The 18478-nt window shown below is 39.4% G+C and overlaps 1 protein-coding gene across 2 annotated transcripts in view; it reads right to left on the bottom strand.

The window, feature by feature from the left end:
* Positions 1–200: 200 nt before the first annotated feature.
* Positions 201–18478, bottom strand: part of VGLL4 (vestigial like family member 4) — a 239034-nt gene continuing 220756 nt past the window's right edge. For both annotated transcript variants that reach the window (XM_030205734.1, XM_030205733.1), the window contains 3 exons: positions 11108–11330; positions 5282–5405; positions 201–1592 (listed from right to left, as the gene is read on the bottom strand). In XM_030205734.1, coding sequence (XP_030061594.1) covers positions 1324–1592; positions 5282–5405; positions 11108–11330 — 616 coding nt within the window. In that variant the 3' untranslated portion in view covers positions 201–1323. The remainder of the gene's footprint in view (positions 1593–5281; positions 5406–11107; positions 11331–18478) is intronic.

The raw sequence follows: 18478 nt of genomic DNA, 5'->3' as shown, positions 1-18478 counted from the left end.
TGCCTGCCTCTTATCTAATGTCTAGTTAGTAGCTATTAATAGAGTGAATGATAATATATGCATTCATATCTGTCTAAAGTCATCTTCTAGAGGAATGTACATCTGTCTTGGCACAGGGTTACGAGTAAGATGAAAAAGATCATAGTTCATGAACTTGCAACAATCCGGTGTTCCAGCCAAGATATTGTCAGTTTTGTTTGTTTTTAACCTCATCAGTTCTGATACACAGAAAACTGAGTTTTAGGAAGTGAATTCCTATTAAAGCAGACGGTGCAACAGTAAATGATTATTCAGTCATGCACAAAGCAATAGCAACCTACAGCTCACACTACTGTAATAAACTGCTTCATTTATGATGCCTGTCCGGAGGCTGTCCTCTGTCGCTGACCGCTACTAAAGTGAATATCAGATACAAATATCAGAGTACAACTGTACCAGCAGTACATATATATCCAGGACGTTACTGACAAAAATAAACTAATTCCAAGGAGAAGCTAATAAGTAATTATGTTCCTTATTGTCTATACATTAATAGATACCAGCTATTTTTTTCATATAACATGCATCTTTAAGCACTATTGACCCCTTCTAACCTCTGCTCTATCCTAGCAAACTGCAGCATGTAGGAAAATGCCCATGTCCTGAAAATTAATGCAGTCTTGCAAGCACGAAGCACCTGAAATCTAGAGAGAAAGACCTATAACCTGTATGAGACTTCCCCTTCCAAAGCTGTTTTTGCCTTTTTAAAAACTGATGGAAATGCCATCCTTAAACCCCCTCAGCAGTTTGCCCTCGGAATATTAGCATCATGCGCAAAAGTTGCCAGGCAACTTCAATCCTCCCCCAATAGTGCAAATCAGACATGACAGCTCTTTTCAAGTATATACATACAAAAGTACTCAATTAGATTAAAATTAAAAAAAAAAAAAAAGCACTGGAAGCAAACCACACAAATTCTAGTCTCAAGAAGCTAGTAAAGCAAAAAGCATTTGGGTCAACCAACTGTAGCAATGGCTTTCTGTGAAACAGTATGTGTTTATATTATTTGACAAGGGGCAGCAGATTTGCATCAGAGGTTTCTTTGGTAACTGAGGCAGGAAGTTAAGATGCTACATCATAGCCAATAAGAAATAGTTCCTGCTATTCTGTTGAAGGCACCCTCTTTAATAAGTGCCAGGCAAGGATGACAAAAAGTGTGCTCGTCTGAGTAACTATTCTCCCTCCCAACACTACTTTTAAGCACTGTTCAAAGCTCAGTCAAACCATGCAAACTCACTCCTTTTTGGACAGAGGCTTTCCTGAGCCTCATTTTTTTTTTTAATTTTAAGAGACTACGGAAGGGGAGTGATTATGATTGACCATATGGGAGGAAGGAGAGGTTTGACCTCGTCTGGAGGCGGATTCAGGACTGCTAGAAACACCGTCCTTTGCTGCTTTGATCTGAAGCCATGTATCTCCCAATGCCTTGGCAAAGTGGTCATCAACTGATCCCGTGATGGAGACAGAATTTGTCACAGGCTCAGGCTCCTTATAATTCTTGCCAAGGCTTCTACGGAAGTGCTCTTCAACAACTGGATCACACGCAGTGGAACCTAAATGGTAGAGAGCACAACAGGAAAATTTCAAATGAAAAGCAACTTTGCCTACTTTATCCTTTATGCTCTTTTAAGATCAGGTCTGGTTTCCATTTAATTAAGAGATGCAAGTTAAAGAAAATATATGTCACAGCAGTGGACTGAAATTCTCACTCTTCACATGCAGGACACATTGACTTCATGGCATGAATGGAAACAGGGATGTCTGTGCTACATATAATCACAAGTCAATTTTTCTCAGGGTGGGAAGGGGGAGGCTTCCTAGAAGAGAGTTGATTAAAATTAAGGTTCCAAATCCTAGGTATTTATAAATTGTGGTTTTATTTTTCCGCTAATTAGGTGCTCTGAGTAAAAAAAAAAAAAAAAGTGTTACTATTGGTTGTTTCATACCCCAGGGACCTTTTCCGGTGGACTCAAATCATATTAACAGTGCAAAAAAGGCAGAAAAACTGAGTGAAAGATGTACAATAAGCTGAGAAGGGCTGCGAGAGAACTAGGAAAAGTGATGTTTTCTAACACTCATTTTGATTTTTTTTTTGTTTTTTTTTCTGTACATCAGGGGGTATTTATTAATTAAAACCTAAAATCAGAAGCCTTAATTAAAATAAATGTCACATTAACCTTCTGTATACACTATTTAGATCTTATATGTCAACTGTTTATCCAACGATATATTATTTTGAATAACTAGAATATATGGGGTTTCTCAACCCACTCTGGATTTCAAGAAATCCATAATGAATATGCATGAGACACATTTGTATACAATGGACGTAGTGCATGCAAATATATATCACATGCATATTCATTGTATATATCTTGAAAACCAGACTGGCGTATGAAACTCTGAATTAGAATTTTATCAACAAGAACTAATCTGGTAAAAATAAAAGTGGTCTTGAATAATGAATGCCATTTGTGCAAATTCATAGTCTACAGTGCTACAAATCTTTACAAGCTAAACTGGGTTGCAAAATATTCCTTTGTATTGCAGAATAGCACCTAGGGCCCTGTTTACCAAGGTGCTTTAGTGTTTTTAGCGCGCTAACCATATAGGCGCCTATAGGGATATTGTAGGCACATACATGGTTAACGCACGTTAAAAATATTAACGTGCCTATAACGTTGCTTAGTAAACAGGGCCCCTAGAGTGTCTTGTAAAAAAAAAAAAAAAAAAAAAACTTTGCACGTTTTTTACATTCTGCCTGAAAAGTAAAATTTAAAATGTAGTAAAGTAGAAACTTGTTTCACTATCTACACAATGCCACACTTAACGTGAAAGAATTATAGAAATATTGAAAAGAAGAAGCCAGAGAGTCTTAACTGTCATAGCAAACCCAAATTAGCTCCGTTTCCAAAACTGACCTTAACAAAGGCCCATAGTAAATTAAGTAGAGCCCACCCGTGTCCAGTCATAGTTGCTGAGTTGTTTCAAATATTCCTGGATGAAGAATCAAGCTGTTGCTATTATACAATTTCAAGCAAAGGTATACACATGCTAAACATGGAGCTGCTTAAAGGAACTTCAGGATAAAATTGTTCAAAAGCTAAGTAATGGGGATGAGACTAAGATAATGATGGATCCGATAGTGTCCCAAGGGTTAGTCAAACATACTGAAATTATGAAGTGAAAACTGAGGCAGTGTCTTGGTGGTGCCAGACTGTCAGGAAACACTCTAACCACATTGCTGTTTCCTGTTTGGTATCCAACTCTGATACCAAACAGGAAACAGCAATGTGGTTAGAGTTGGTTTATTGAGGAAAAGCCCCTACGTGACCACATTTCAGCAGATACCTGAAAGGTGTACATATTTGGGGCCCTGTTTACTAAGCAGCGTTATAGGCATGTTAACATTTTTAACTCGCGTTAACCATATAGGTGCTTACATGGCTAGCGTGCTAACACACCTTAGTAAACAGAGCCCATAATTTGTTAAACATACACCTGTAATTCAAAAAAAAAATAAAGACAAAAAAAAAAAAAGAACAGCCATATGTACATGTACCTGAACAATCACATGTACTGGAATATGAATATAGGCCATTGGTTAACTGTCTAAGACAATATTTACAGTGGATTTATCTAGTACACGTGACTGCTGAGGGTCAGTGCTTTATCCAGAATGCATACACATAACTGTTGAGGGAATGTGCATTTCGTGTCTTAAAACAAAACAAATAGTGCATGCCAGTTGTTTCCAGACCGTTTTAAAATGTTAGCTTTAGAGTTCACTTCTTTATATGCAATATAGTTTCGAGTATTTATAAGTTTACAGGAGTAGATACACTCATGTATGTTACAGAATTATATATGTACCCCTGTTGCAGACATCTGCTGAAACAAGGCCACGTTGGGTCTTTCTTCAATAAAGCAACTCTAACCCATACTGTTCTGTTTCCTGTATTATTCCTGTGGATTTTTGCCTCCATTTGGACTGGATTTCCTCAGTTTTTAGATGTTTCTATCGTAATTCACCTGAATGAAGGAACTATTGCTGGTAATCCGCTTAGAATCTGCTCTGAACTTAGTGGAATATAAGAATCATGTAGTATAGTAAAGTCAGTAGTTGTGGGTTAAGGAAACTGCTGAGTAAGGTCACTATGAGACTTAAGATTACTTTACAAAAAATATAAAGATATCTCTAGCTGAGCCTAAAGAAAATGAGTACTTAATTTCAAGGCTACACCACAAACATGAGAGGGTGGCAAGAAGGAAGCCAGTGCTGAAGAAAAAGTTTTGTTCCGAATGCTACCTAATACCATCCTTGCAATAAAGCATGCTGGTGGCAACATTACCTCACAGGGATGCTATGCAGTGGCAGAGAAAGAGGTGCTTGTGAAGGTAAAGATGGACAGTACAAAATACAAGCAGACCCTGACGAAAAATATGTTGCAGTCTGCCATGGGTCTTGGGAGTGGGGGAGAAAATTCAGCAAGACAGTGAACCCATGCACAAAGCTAAAGCAACAATGGAGTGGTTCAGCAAACACTGGCCCTGTCAGATGTGAATCAATACAAAATGTGTGGCAAAACGAAGAGTGGATGATCCCTACCCAACCTGAAAAAGCTTGATACTCTTTTAAGAAGAATGGGCTAAAGGTGCACCAACCCACTGTGCAGAACAGGTATCCTAAACAACTCATGGCTGTTAGTGCTGCAAAAGGGGCATTGGGCAAGTTCTGAGTTTAGGGGTGTGAAGACTTATGTAAGCAAGACTGATTTCTTCTTAAGCACTATTTCCAAAATTCTTCTTTCACACACTGAGCATGAAGAACATGTCAAGTAGTTTTTAATGTAGATTGGTGAAACAAACTCCTATTTAAATACAGTTTGTAGTTTTATTGGCAAGAGAATGTGAAAAGTATACAAAGATGTGAAAACTTTAGTCATTACAGGTGATATAGGCAGCCACTAATTCCAATGAACTTCCCTGAGGAACTAAAAAGCAGCATGGTATAAAAGGCAAGAGAGTCCTGCAAATGAAAGAATAGAAATTCAAACTGTGGCATTAAAAATTATTCAAAATGTAATCTAATAGGAAAGTTCTCTTTTCCTCCCCCTTACACAATAGTATTAATTGCTCATGATATACACTTGAGATTAGTTGACTTCCAGCATCTGGTGATACAGTGCATTGAAAATGAGAAATGGGACGCAGTCTCGCAGGAATATCAAATTGCACTTACTGCTGGATGGCCTTCTATAAGCAGCTGGCATGGTGGAAACACAACCACTGTGCACAACAGGACAGTGAGAAAGGTTACAGTTGCGGTTGCTTGCAGAGGCACAAGTGATTACTGATGGACGGTTCTGCAAACAAGAGAGAATTCGTTAGAGACACAAGAGAAATGCAAATAATTATTTATAAAATGACTAGTCCAAGAACAAAACGGAAAAAGTAGACATATGTAACAGCAGTTACCTGCTACTAGCAAACTCATGGTAACAGACAAGGAACTGGATCCTACTGTGTATTCCGGCATTATAACAAACCAAATACTACAAAATAGGTATAATCATGCAGATATTTCAATCCATGTGTACAATAGCTTTACCCGTTACTCAGAAAATTAAGCACGTTTCTGCACCATCAATAGACACCAAGATAGAGATTCCCAAACCTGTCCTGGAGTATCCACAGCTCATTGAGTTTTCAGGACACCCACAATGAATATTCATGAGATAAATGTGCATGTCCTAGAGATCTAGTGTATGCAAATTTATGTCAGGCATATGCACTGTGGATATCTGGAAAAAATGACCAGCTATGCAGAAAGGCTATAGAACTAGAGGACATGAAATGAAGTTGCAAGCAAGGAAACATTTTTAGTATCTACCTCATGCCTCTGGCTGAGCTGCTTCAGTCGATGGCCACAAAAGTCTATATCTATGCTGATTATGTGCAGCTGCTCATACCCATTGAACCAGATCTATCCACAGCCTTGAGTAAACTGACTGCAACTCAGGAATGGGCAAACAACAAATTGTGTGAACCCAAGCAAACCAGGGATTCCTTGGGTACCTAACACAAGTGGACACACATTCCTGACTTCAAAATACCTTTTGGGAAATACAAACACCACCTAAAATTGCAAGTCAGGAATCTTGGGAAACTCATTCACTCTGATCCCACAATTTCAAACAACCTGTGGCAGCTATGAAATCTCCCTCCATATATTTTTAAGATGAGTGACCATAGTGGTCCATGCCATGATAACATCACGACCTAGACTACTGTAATGCCCTTTACACTGCTCAAACCAAAAAGAATTTGCATCAGTTCCAGCTAATTCAAAATGCTGCAGTACGACTGATAGAAGGTTGCAAGAGGTGACATCAAATCCTTCCCTCAAAAACTACACAGATTACCAGTACCTTACAGGGCTAAACTCTGACTTTCAAGGTCCTCAGACAAAATGGCCCAGAGGACTTAAAGAATAAATTAGCCCTTTAACACCTTTGATACCTCCAAGGTACTCTCAAGGGGCACTATTTGTACCCTCATCAAAAGAAAATTGTATGATGTGATACACTCCAGAGAGGCTTTTCAGGAGTAGCCCCCATGCTCTGGAATTTACTCCCAGAGGGGTATGTCTAACTCAAGACTACCTGTACTTCAGAAAGCAGGTGAAAGCCTGGCTCTTTTCCCCAAGCCTTTTAGATATAGGGTGAGTGACTAGACACCTCTCTGCAACTGGACTAGCTGGCTACACACACAAACTTAGGCCAGTTCCTTATAGCTTAACTGTACAAAGAACTTGCATTAAATTTAGCCACCCATCTATTTATCCCATTTGGCTTTGCACCACCCATCTTGTCTCCATCTATATATCTGCACTTGGCCCCTCAGCTACATGGTAAGCTCTATTGCATAAAAACATTAGCATCATATCTGTTATCTGAATGTTCTAATGTGTGCTTGTTAGATGTTTCTTTAGTATTATGCTGACATCGTATTATATCTGGTATTTTAATTTCAGTGCTGTTAAATTTGTATATTTTTGATACTGTTTCACAGTAGTCCTATTAAGTTTTTAATTTGCTGTTCTCAAGTTTATCTCATTTATTGTATTTGTTTATATTTGATCATTTTTACTATTATGCTATTTTGCTAAAATTGCCTCTCTCATATACTATACTTATCCTGTGGAGTGCAAAAATTAAAAAAAGTGTGAAAAAGGGAAAAACCCTCTGTGCCCCAACCTCAATAAGTATTGCCACACTGGGATAGACCAAAGGTCCATCAAGACCACTATCCTGTTTCTAACAGTGGCCAATCCAGGTCACAAATACCTGGCAAGATCCCAAAAAGCTCAATACATTTTATGCTGCTTATCCCAGAAATAAGCAGTAGATTTTCCCAAGTCAATTTAATAATGGTCTATGGACTTTTCCTTTAGGAAGCCGTCCAGACCCTTTTTAAACTTTGCTAAGCTAACCGCCTTTACCACATTCTCTGGCAACAAATTCCAGAGTTTAATTACACGTTGAGTGAAGAAAACCTTTCTCCCGTTCGTATTAAATTTACTACTTTGTAGCTTCATCGCATGCCCCCTAGTCCTAGTATTTTTGGAACGAGTAAACAAATGATTCACGTCTACCCGTTCCACTCCAATCATTATTTTATAGACCTCTATCATATATCTCTCCTCAGTCGTCTCTTCAAGCTGAAGAGCCCTAAACGCTCCACCCTATATGTGTTCAATAAGTACGGAGGAAATCAAGGGGGTCCACCTTGCATCAGCATAAAAAACCCTTTATCACTGTAATTTTTTGCTAAAGACTCCACAGGAAATTCTAATTTTAAAAAGGATCATCCCCCCCCCCAAAAAAAAAAAAAAACTGAAAAAACACTTAGCTTTTGGGTTGGTGATAGACACAAAAAAACGTGCAAGCAAAGTCAGTCACACCGACTGTGGCCAAAGTTTCGCTATCGTGGGCTGTTTCAAGGCCTGCTTGACCAATCAGTAACGCTGAGCACACTTCATCTTCAATCTATCAGGATCCCTGATATTTCTGGACCATGTTGCTAAAATTGTACATTTTATGTTAAACTGTACCTACTGTACACTGCCTTGGGTGAATCTCTTCATATAGGTGGTTAATAAATACCAATAAACAAACAAGAGGAAATACTTTTTTTTTTTTTTTTTTTTTTTGAGAGGGTGGTGGATACCTGGACCATTCTTCTACAGAACTGGTGAGATCAAAAACTGTGACAGAATTCAAAAAGCTGTAGGATAAACACAGAGGTCCCCTATTATATCTTTATGCCATATAGAATATAGAGCATTTCTACTCACAGTAAAACTTAACTTTCATACTTTAAAGAGTAGGGAAAAGAGGCATAAGGGAAGGTAGTCAGCACTGAGTTACAAACCTAAAAACAAAGTGGGGCAGGGGTAAACCCACATAAAATCACAGGTATAACCCTAGCCACCTTTCTGGACAGACTGGATGAGCCATGCTGATCTTTATCTGCCATCGTTTACTACGTTACTAACAGCTTCTCTCTGTTGTAACTTGAATCTCACCAATCTAAGGAACAAATCTGGATAGAAAAAAATAAGACTGGTGTTCTCAAAGTGCGTTCTCTCAAAACCCCATACTTGGTCTGTTATGTGATTTTTGCAAATGATCTACAGGAAGGAATGTGTAGCAAAACTTCCATTTTGTTTTTCAATGGACACCAAACCATCACACTGCCAATACACCATCTGACTTTTCTTCCAGCAGAGAAACCCCCGCTCCCCCACACCCCGATATTCTATGTCAGTAGTTCCCAAACCTGGTCCTGGAGTCACCCCAGCCAGCCAGGTTTTCAGTATATGCACAATGAATATTCATGAAATAGATTTGCATGCAGCAGAGGCAAGTGCATGCAAATCTCTCTCATGAATATCCATTATGGATATCCTGAAAACCTGGCTGGCTGTGGTGACTCCAAGACCTGGTTTAGGAACCACCGCTCTAGGCAAATGTGTAGAAAGGTGGCAGATTGTGTTAAATATGAGCATAAGAACAGGCAGGTGCAGTATCATTTTGAATGAACCAGTATCTTTTAACTCAGCCCCTAGCTGATTATCAAAGTATATGCATATTACCACTTTGAAACGGACCTAGAAATACTATATGCAAATATTTAAACCTGGTCTTTGAAGCACAGATTCTTTGGAATAATTTACATGCATTAACCCTTGAACTGTCAAAAGTGTGCAGATAAGTGCCAACCTCTCGACCTCAATCCTAGATATGCTTCTGCTCGGTCAGGGTAAAAATGCACAGGCTGTACGCATGCAACTGAATATGCTTACTGGTCACACAACCTAAGTCTATTTCTGTGGGGAAATCAGTTTTACCTACGGAAATGTTTATGAAAATTACCGTGTAACTGGAAAAAGATCTGAGCAGGTTACAAAGTCTGATTCAAAGCCTGAAGTATTTCTTGTTGAACCAAATATGACAGGGAAGAATGAAGTTAACTACTTGGTCAACTCACATTCTGAGCATGGAGTTTAGCTGTAAGCATCCATTGTCAAAAATAATATGCAACTGTTACAAAAAGTACAAAAGCTAAGCTAATTACTGGAATACACATTTCTAAGGGGGGGAGGGGAATACAATGAAAGGCAAATGTAATAGCTGTACAAATAAATGGAACCTGTGAGGATATTACCAGTCATCCCTTTACTTACAACAAAGAAAAAATACGGCTTAGGTTACACTTCTGTGCCTTCAAAAATGATCTTTACTCAAATGGTCAAATGATGAAATGTACTACCAAAGAAGACAAGAGTGTAGACAAACAGAAGGATATGGTACCCACGATGATAAAAGTGAGGAAAGACAACAGATGATGTGCAGTCTGTCCACCATCCGTTGTCTTTCTTCACCTACCAACAAAGACAGTCATGTCTACAATAGCAAGTACTTTTAAGAGAACTAGAAAAGATTTTAGAGGAAGCAAATTATAGCCAGTACAACAATGCAGATGAATGCTAGGGAAGTGCCAAATTAGAGATTTAAGGAGAAACACATTTTTCACTGTGCCACAGAATTTTTTTTTCCTAAAGTTGTACTGTTTCCTCTGACTTATAATACAGAAAAGAATAAACCTAATCAGAATGTTTGATTAGGTAGATCTTTATTTTGGTTGCTATTTAGGCAAGTATAAGTGTAGCTTAATCACCTCTATTAAACTTTTGCCACCTTATTTCCAAATTGATGAGAGACTAGCTTTGATTTTAAAATGTGTGTATGGATCAAAGTTGAGTCGTCGTCTACTCTTTAGAGCACTAGGCTAAAAACCAGGGAAGTTAGGGTTCAAATTTTGCTTCTCGCCAATGCATAAAACCCTGAACAACTCACGTAACCTTCCACTACCTCAGGTACAAATTTGACAGTACGTTCTATCAGACAGGGAAATAACTTCTGTACAAAATCATTAAATCTCAAACCATAATCCAAGCTCCACAATCAAGAAAGTGGTCAACTGAACAGAAAACGCAAAGCCATAAGAAGTGATGTATGTCACAATGCTGGATTTTTGTCTTTTTTCAGTTCTGTAACTCTGCCATGTATGTCTCTACCATCTTATCTTCAAATATTGTGCAATTATGAACATTATCTATGCACACAGAGATCAAAAACAGCATCCTAATGATCCAACATCTTGTCTCACAGGAATATAACATGCATTTATGTTAATAAATTTTGTCTATTTGGTTTACTTTTTGTTAACTGATTATGTGTGTTCTTGTGTAACCTGTTCTATTTTGCGCTCAGCCTATTTGTATCCTATTTAGTTACTGCTTGGGGAGCAAAATATTTGTGCTACGCTTGCATTAGGAAGCTTTGTGCTAGGTGTTAATCGCATGCATTGATCTCCAAGCTAGTAAGAAGTCAATGAACACGGTGGTCTGTGTTTCCTTCTGAAATAAAACAGTCCTCATCTATTTTTTTCAAAGTCTACTGCACTTTAACACTTTTCAAGAAATAAGAATTCAACAAACCTGCTGCCGTTCCACTGAAGCTAATGATGGTGTGATGCTGATTGTTCTGGTGTTGTCCATGCTGCTTTTGGTCAGTGCTAGAGGTTGATCCATGGTCCGGCTTGGGATTGAGGCATACATGTGATTGACGTGAAGACTCAGAGTTGGTGCTACTGCCCGCTCTATTGGACTACGGCTTCTGTCTCTAAGTTCCTTTCGGTAATCCCCGTTAGCAGTTTTATTTCTAAGTAGAAAAACAAAATACATGTTCTGTATTTATGTGTCCTCCTAAAATAAGATCACCAAGCCACACCATTCACATTTTTATACATATTAACTCTGTACTCTCCAGTTCCAGATATATAAACTCTTATTTATAGAAGTGACAAGCAGGGGCACAGCCAGGCCTCGAGATGGGAGGGGGCCAGAGCCCAAAGTGAGGGGGCATATTTTGGTTTGCCGCCCCCCCCACACACCGTCGCCCTGCCACCCCCCACCCACTGACCGCTGCTGCTCCTGCACGTACCTTGGGTTTTTGAGCACTGGTCTCCGGCGCTGCCACATTTCCTGCCCTGCTCTCTCTTCCCCTCATATCATGTCCAGCATGCTGGATGTGAGGGGAAGAGACAGCAGGGCAGGAAATGCGGCGGCGACGCCAGAGACCAGCGCTGGAAAAAACACTTCAGCTGGCAGGGATCCGAGACCTCTGCCAGCCAAACTAGGGGCACAGATCCAGTTTGGAGAGGCCCAGGCCCCCATGGCCACTGGTGACAAGCAAGGTCATTCCTAGTTTTGAGACATCCAGTACAGCAGCATATGTACACTACCACCAATACTCATTTCTCTCTTACTATTAGGCATTTGCATTGCTGTAGACAAAGAAGGGACTATGAATTCAAGACAAAGACTTTTTTTTTTGGTTTCTTTTAATGTAACTACTACAGCAAACGTGGTTAAATTACAGAGGGCTGTAATCAGGAAAAGTCATGGTTTAAAATTTATTAACAACCTCAAACTCTAGGTATTTAGGAGGGTCACAAACTTCCAGGCAGACAGAGTAATAGTAGAATGCATGGAATCTGGAGCTGGTGACAGGGTAGATGACAGAGAAAAGCAGCCTGGCCTATCTATTGAGGTGGTAAAAGAGGAGATGCTGTGTACTCGACTATTGTAATATTGGATATGTTGGTTTGCGCCAGCAGCCTGAATTCAGTCTTTGTAAGTCATTCAAAATTCTGTGATTTGATTGTTATATGGGTTGTCTAAGAATGAACATGTTTCACCCTTTCAAAAGAAATTGCACTGGTTGCCTGTCTCAAAAAGAATTAGGTTTAAATTGTTTGACATTAATTCAGAGTTTAAATCAGGAGTCATCACGTTATTTGACTGTTTGCATTGGTATATAAACTTGCACGAGAACGTCCTTCTGAAGCTTCTTCTATTTCTGGCTCTTTCAACTTGAAATTACAAGGAAGAGGATTTTTTTTTCAGTAGCCGGTCCAGTTGAGTGGAACAAACTGTCGCTTCTTAGGAAACAAATGAACTTTCTGGTGTTTAAAAAGCTCTTGAGAGAGCATTTGTTACAGCATGCTGCCTAATGCTTCGGGAACAGTGACTGACCGCTCTCTGTGGGAACTGAATGGATGCTTTTTGAATTGAATGTGTTCGACAGCCTGTTCGGCAACTTTTGATTGTATTGTTAAAGTTAATCATTTTGTATGTTTGTTTGTAATCCGTCCTGGATAAAGGCGGGATATAAATTTTAATAAATGAAATAAAGCAAATTACACCACTGTACTGCACTGTGTAAATTGAATGGTACAGACCAATTTCAGAAATACAGAAAAAGGGGGGCAGGAGAAGATAGAGTTTACAATCACAACAGCAGTAATATTTAAGAGATAATGTAATTGTTTCTGGCATCAACTGCTCACCAAAAAAATGGCTTTCAACCACGAGTTGACAAAGGGTCAAATACACTAAATGGTTGTCCCTTTCCTCCATTTTGTGTCCATGGGAAAAATGTTTAGTACACTAGGAAGATAGGTTCTAAGCAGCCTCCTATCTCTCTGGAAATCCTAGTGTTTCTTACTTTTCTTTTTCCATTTTATCTACTAACCTAGCTACCTTGACGATACATGTCTCCAGAGATCATTTTTGAGCAGGATAAGCTTGTGTACCATGGAAGCACTGCAATCACAGGACAGGGAAGAAAAATCTGCATTTTGGAGCAGGCCTATTCCATTAGCAGGCCTCTACTTCTGAGGAGCTGGTGAAGGTCAATTGTTCAAAACACTCGTCCTTCTACTCAACAGGTCCCCCCTATTACCTTAACGTACAACACAGCTCCGACTTAAAGCTACACTGGGATGCTATGAGGCCACCTGATATGTATACTGGTATTAATTTAAACATTTACAGCCTGTCTATACCCAATCAATTCTAGCAGGATTACAATAATGACCACCACAGTAAATGTGATGGCAAGAATTAAAGGAAAATATTTTATTTTATAAAAGTTCTCTGGACTCCATTTTTCCTTTATGGTATGATGAAAGGGCTCAGGGGGGTCCCCACTAGCAAGTAGAGATGCTTTATACTTATCTTTAGGCTGGATTTTCATTTTTCTCTTATATAAATGCTGGTTCAGCACAGATTAATGTTACAAAGGTTCTTATATTATTCAGTTGGTTTTTAGTCCTCTCTCCAACTCACCTCCCCAGGATGGATGTTAAGGATGCTGAGATTTATACAGGACACCCCTTTAGGCTGGTGGGCTTTGCCCCTGCAGCTACAATTCATCTTCCTCCACAACACAGAATAGTCCAAATGGAGTGAAGGAGTAGCCTAATGGTTAGTGCGTGGGCTAAGAACCCAAGGAACTGAGTTTGATTCCCACTGCAGCTCCTTGTCACTCTGGGGCTGGGCATGTCATAACTCTCCATTGCCCCAAGTACAATATTTAGGGACCCTTTTACTAAGCTGCAAAGGCGCCTATGCGTCAGAGTTATCACCCGGCTACCGCTTGGTCCGGGCGATAATTTCATTTTTTATGTGTGTCCGCGACGCACGCTGGAAAATAATGGTCTACGCGAGTAGACAATTACCACCTGGTTAACGCGTGAAACCTTACTGTAAAGTCAATGGGTGGCGGTAAGGTCTCAGACCCAAAATGGATGAGCGCCAATTTTGATTTTGCCGCATGTCCATTTCGGCAAAAAGGCCTTTTTTTTAACAGGCACGCTGAAAAATGGATCTATACGCACCCAAAACACGTGCCTATACAAGCACAACCCTTTTGCATATAATAATTTGAATCCCATTATCCTTACTTTGACATAGCCACAGCCCACTATACAGAAAACCCAAAAACGGGAAGTGTACAATGATATGGCCAAGTCTCACTACTCTAAGTTACAGTAAACCCAGCAGAAATGCATCTGCAATAAAGCTCCTCCAGTACAGGAACATATACTGTATTCGTAATCTTGGTTTACGATCAAGGTTCATTTTGTTTTGGAAACACATCGATTGCTCATGTTACCAGTCAAGAATGTGTCACTTGGCTAGTTACTCATACACTGTAATCATTTTCACAGTTCCATTTGCATATATTCAAGTGTTAGATTATTTTTATATAAATACTGTCATTAGTACATAAAGCAGTAACTTGCAGTACCTGTATGTTTTTAGATGACTCAGACAGAGCTAATGATATGATATTACTACTATGAAATTATAGAGGAAAAGAATGAAACTAGACAATGAGTTTCTAGCTATATGGAATTCTACGTTATCATGTACCTACCTATGTTCTGCCACCAGTTTCAGTTTGTACACTGCCCCTCAATTAGGTAGTATAACAAGAATTTAATAAACCATCCTCAAACTAAGTTTAACCCAAAGTGGTTTAACAATAATGAAATAAAAAAATAAAAGTATAAATGTTTTAAGCACAGGTAACAGAAATGTACATATTTTAAGCAACTGTCAGTCAGTCACTCAGGTGTGGTGGAACATAATAAAATGTATAGCCATACTGGGTCAGACCAATGGTCCATCTAGCCTAGTATCCTGTTTCCAACAGCGGCCAAGCCAGGTCACAAAGGCGGTTAATAACTCCCAATAAATAAATAAATAGGGGTTTTCACATCACATCTGTAGATCAGATCTGATCATTTTCAACTCTATTTCTCACAAACTTTCCATGGAAAATACGGTTTCTGATTATTCTGACAATATTCTAGCATCTCAGTAGTTTTGGATGTGCTTCTTACATTATTTCAAGGCTTGTATATGCAAGGAAATTTGGAACTAACATCGGTGAAAGACAAAAAAAAAGAGCTACAGGCAGGAAAGAAAAGGGAAAAAGTACACTTAGAAAAGACAATGGAAAACAAATTAAGAAACAAGAGAAAATTTTGGGGAGGACATTTGGGGGTTGGCTGAATATGCACAGATATAAAAAGGTACACATTTCTTGCCTTTTTTTTGTTTATATATATTTTAACAAATATCCAGCAAACATGATTCAAGAAGGGGTGAATTCTATAAATGGTGCCAAAAAAACTGACGCTGAAAAAATCGCTTATGCGGTATTCTATAAGTCACACCTAAAGTAATACCAAATGTATATTCTCTTCTTATTTCCAGTATCCATGATGTATTGTAAGCCACATTGAGCCTGCAAAGGGGTGGGAAAATGTGGGATACAAATGCAATAAATAATAAATAAAGTTTGGCACAGTTTATAGAATATCACTTAAGCGGAGAGAGGTCACGTGTAAATTTAAGCACCGCCTAAAAAATAGTGCAAATGTAGTGCAAATGTAGTGCAAATGTCTGCACGGAGGGGCCCTTTTACGAAGCTGTGGCAAAAGGGGTGCGTGTTTTTGACGCACACCAAGACCTCTTTTTTACCGCACCGGGAAGAGGTGAGCAGTTTCCTTTTAATCCCCGAGATACTACCAGGGACTAGAGAAGTGGCGTAGCATGTACAATGTGCAGGACGTCAGACTCAGAAACAGAATGAAGCCTTGTGCCGGAAGAGGAGGACCTCGGCTGGCAGGGGTTGGGGTCCCCCGCCAGCAAAGGTAGGCGACCGCGGGGAGGGTCGAGAGGGTTGTCGTCGGGGGGGGGGGGGGGGGGGGGTCAAAGTTGGTGGCTGGTGGCGGCGGCGGGGGGGGGGGCTAAAATGTGCCCCCTCACCTCGGGCTCTGGACCCCCCTCCTGCCGAAGTCTGCCTATGCCCCTGGACTAGAGCACCTGCTGTGGACACACAATGCCTCAGTTAGCCATGCTGCTTTTAGTTCAGATCTGCTGCAATTAAAGGAAATTATGACTCAACCACTTCTGCAGGAAAGCCCAAATGTACCATCAGATCCTTTTAGAAGCAGTATATGGGAGTCATTTTTCATCACGTCCAGTATCTATTACATATGCAAAAATATTAAACAGTGAAAACACTTACATTACATATTAACTCATACTATTCAGGCTAATATTAATTAATGGTGACAGCTATGGGAACATATGAAACCAAGTCAGTCCTGTGGCAACTAACCAGTCAGTCACTCACTGCACCAGCAATACGACATCTAAAGGAGATCAGTCGCATGTAATAGTGCTGGGCAGACTTATACGGTCTGTGCCAGAGTCGGTGGTGGGAGGCGGGGATAGTGCTGGGCAGACTTATACGGTCTGTGCCCTGAAGAGAGCAGGTACAAATCAAGGTAGGGTATACACAAAAAGTAGCACATATGAGTTTATCTTGTTGGGCAGACTGGATGGACCGGGCAGGTCTTTTTCTGCCGTCATCTACTATGTTACTATGTACCTTATTTAACTGTACATACAAATTTACTCTCAATTGAGCCACCCACACTTATTTATCCCAATGTCTGTCTTGACTAATTGTCTCATCTACATGTTTCTTCTGCTGCCCATTAAGATGTTTCATTTTATTGTGCTGCCATTATTAAAATTTATGGTATATGACTGTATTGTGTTGCTTATTATTGTATTTGTATTGTGCTGTTACTGGATCAAAATGTCTTATGTGAATATTTTCGTGTGTTTTAATAACACTATCATATTACTACTATTAATATACTTTAATTTTCCTATTTCCAAGTTTACCTCACTGTACGTTTGTAGCACAATAGAAACAAAACACAGCATATAAACTACAAAACTTTGCAGTTGCTGGTTAACAGTGAGCATGGTAAGGGAAGTTTAATCAGACCTCTTGTAAAATAGTCCTCACTGTCAAATTCATTATTTATTTTTTCAATCTGGAAATCATTACAATAAGAGGAGGATGGGCACGAATTTTCTGTACTTGGCATGACTGGGCTTTGTTTCCATCAGCATTATTTCCTCCCTGCTCATTTTTTTTTTTTTTACTTTGGAGTATTTTTTTAAATTATTATTTCCTGGAGGCTATCGTGCTTCTTTCTCCATTTTTCATTAGTTCATATATAAAATCCTTCAGCTTCTTCTCTGCTTTTACTGGTCAGCCTGTAAGCAACCTGCATTCCAAACCATAAAAACCAGAGATGCGCATAACCACTTTACTGATATATTGCAATTGTTTCCCTCCCAAACTGGGTTTGCTTTTTTGCTAAGTGTTTTGGCATAAACTAAGATTGATCTTGGTAGTGCCAGCCAGCCAACTCCCAGGTGAATAATCTGGTGATACAGCTGTCATCTCACCCGTCCTTTCCAAGCGTTGGCGACCACTTCCGGTCTTAAAAGAAGTGAGGCATAAAAGCCACTCACAAACTTTCCAGGTTCAGAACGGTTGATGTTTATTGTATCTTTGGCATTTGGCTATAAACTGCTTTGAGTTTGCTGAGTAACTGCCATTAATGTAACAATAAAAAGAAAAATGAAAGACAAATGAGATGTTGAGAATGGATTTACAGGAATCTTGTTTTACATACCTGAAAACTATGAGCATGAAAAGTATTTGCAGCATTACTTAGCCATTAGTGTAGCAAGTGACTGTAAACCTCACTCCAATCTGGCTGAAATTGAGCTGTGCACAATCTTGCTCATTTTAGAAAAATGAGCAACTGAAGTTTGCTGCTGGACATTTTAGTCAACAATCCAACACTGTTTTGGTCCAGGTCCAAGTTGCAAAATGACAGATTCTGCATATTCTTTTGTTTGGTATTCTACATTAGTGTTAGCCCGGTGACTGTACGGCAAAAGCTGCTCATTGCCTTACATTCACCTCCTGTAGTACAAAGCATAATACAGCTGCAGAACACCTGTGAGCCCGAACATGGGTCAGCTTTTGGGGAACCTTGTTCACCACTGCACAAGAACATTACCCAGTAGCTAGACTGAAAAGCCCATACTGGCTGGGGTCCCAGAGGGTTTTTGTGA

This window comes from Microcaecilia unicolor, chromosome 6 (assembly GCF_901765095.1).
Source record: "Microcaecilia unicolor chromosome 6, aMicUni1.1, whole genome shotgun sequence".
Lineage (NCBI taxonomy): Eukaryota > Metazoa > Chordata > Amphibia > Gymnophiona > Siphonopidae > Microcaecilia > Microcaecilia unicolor.
This window is presented reverse-complemented; position numbering and strand designations above follow the sequence as displayed.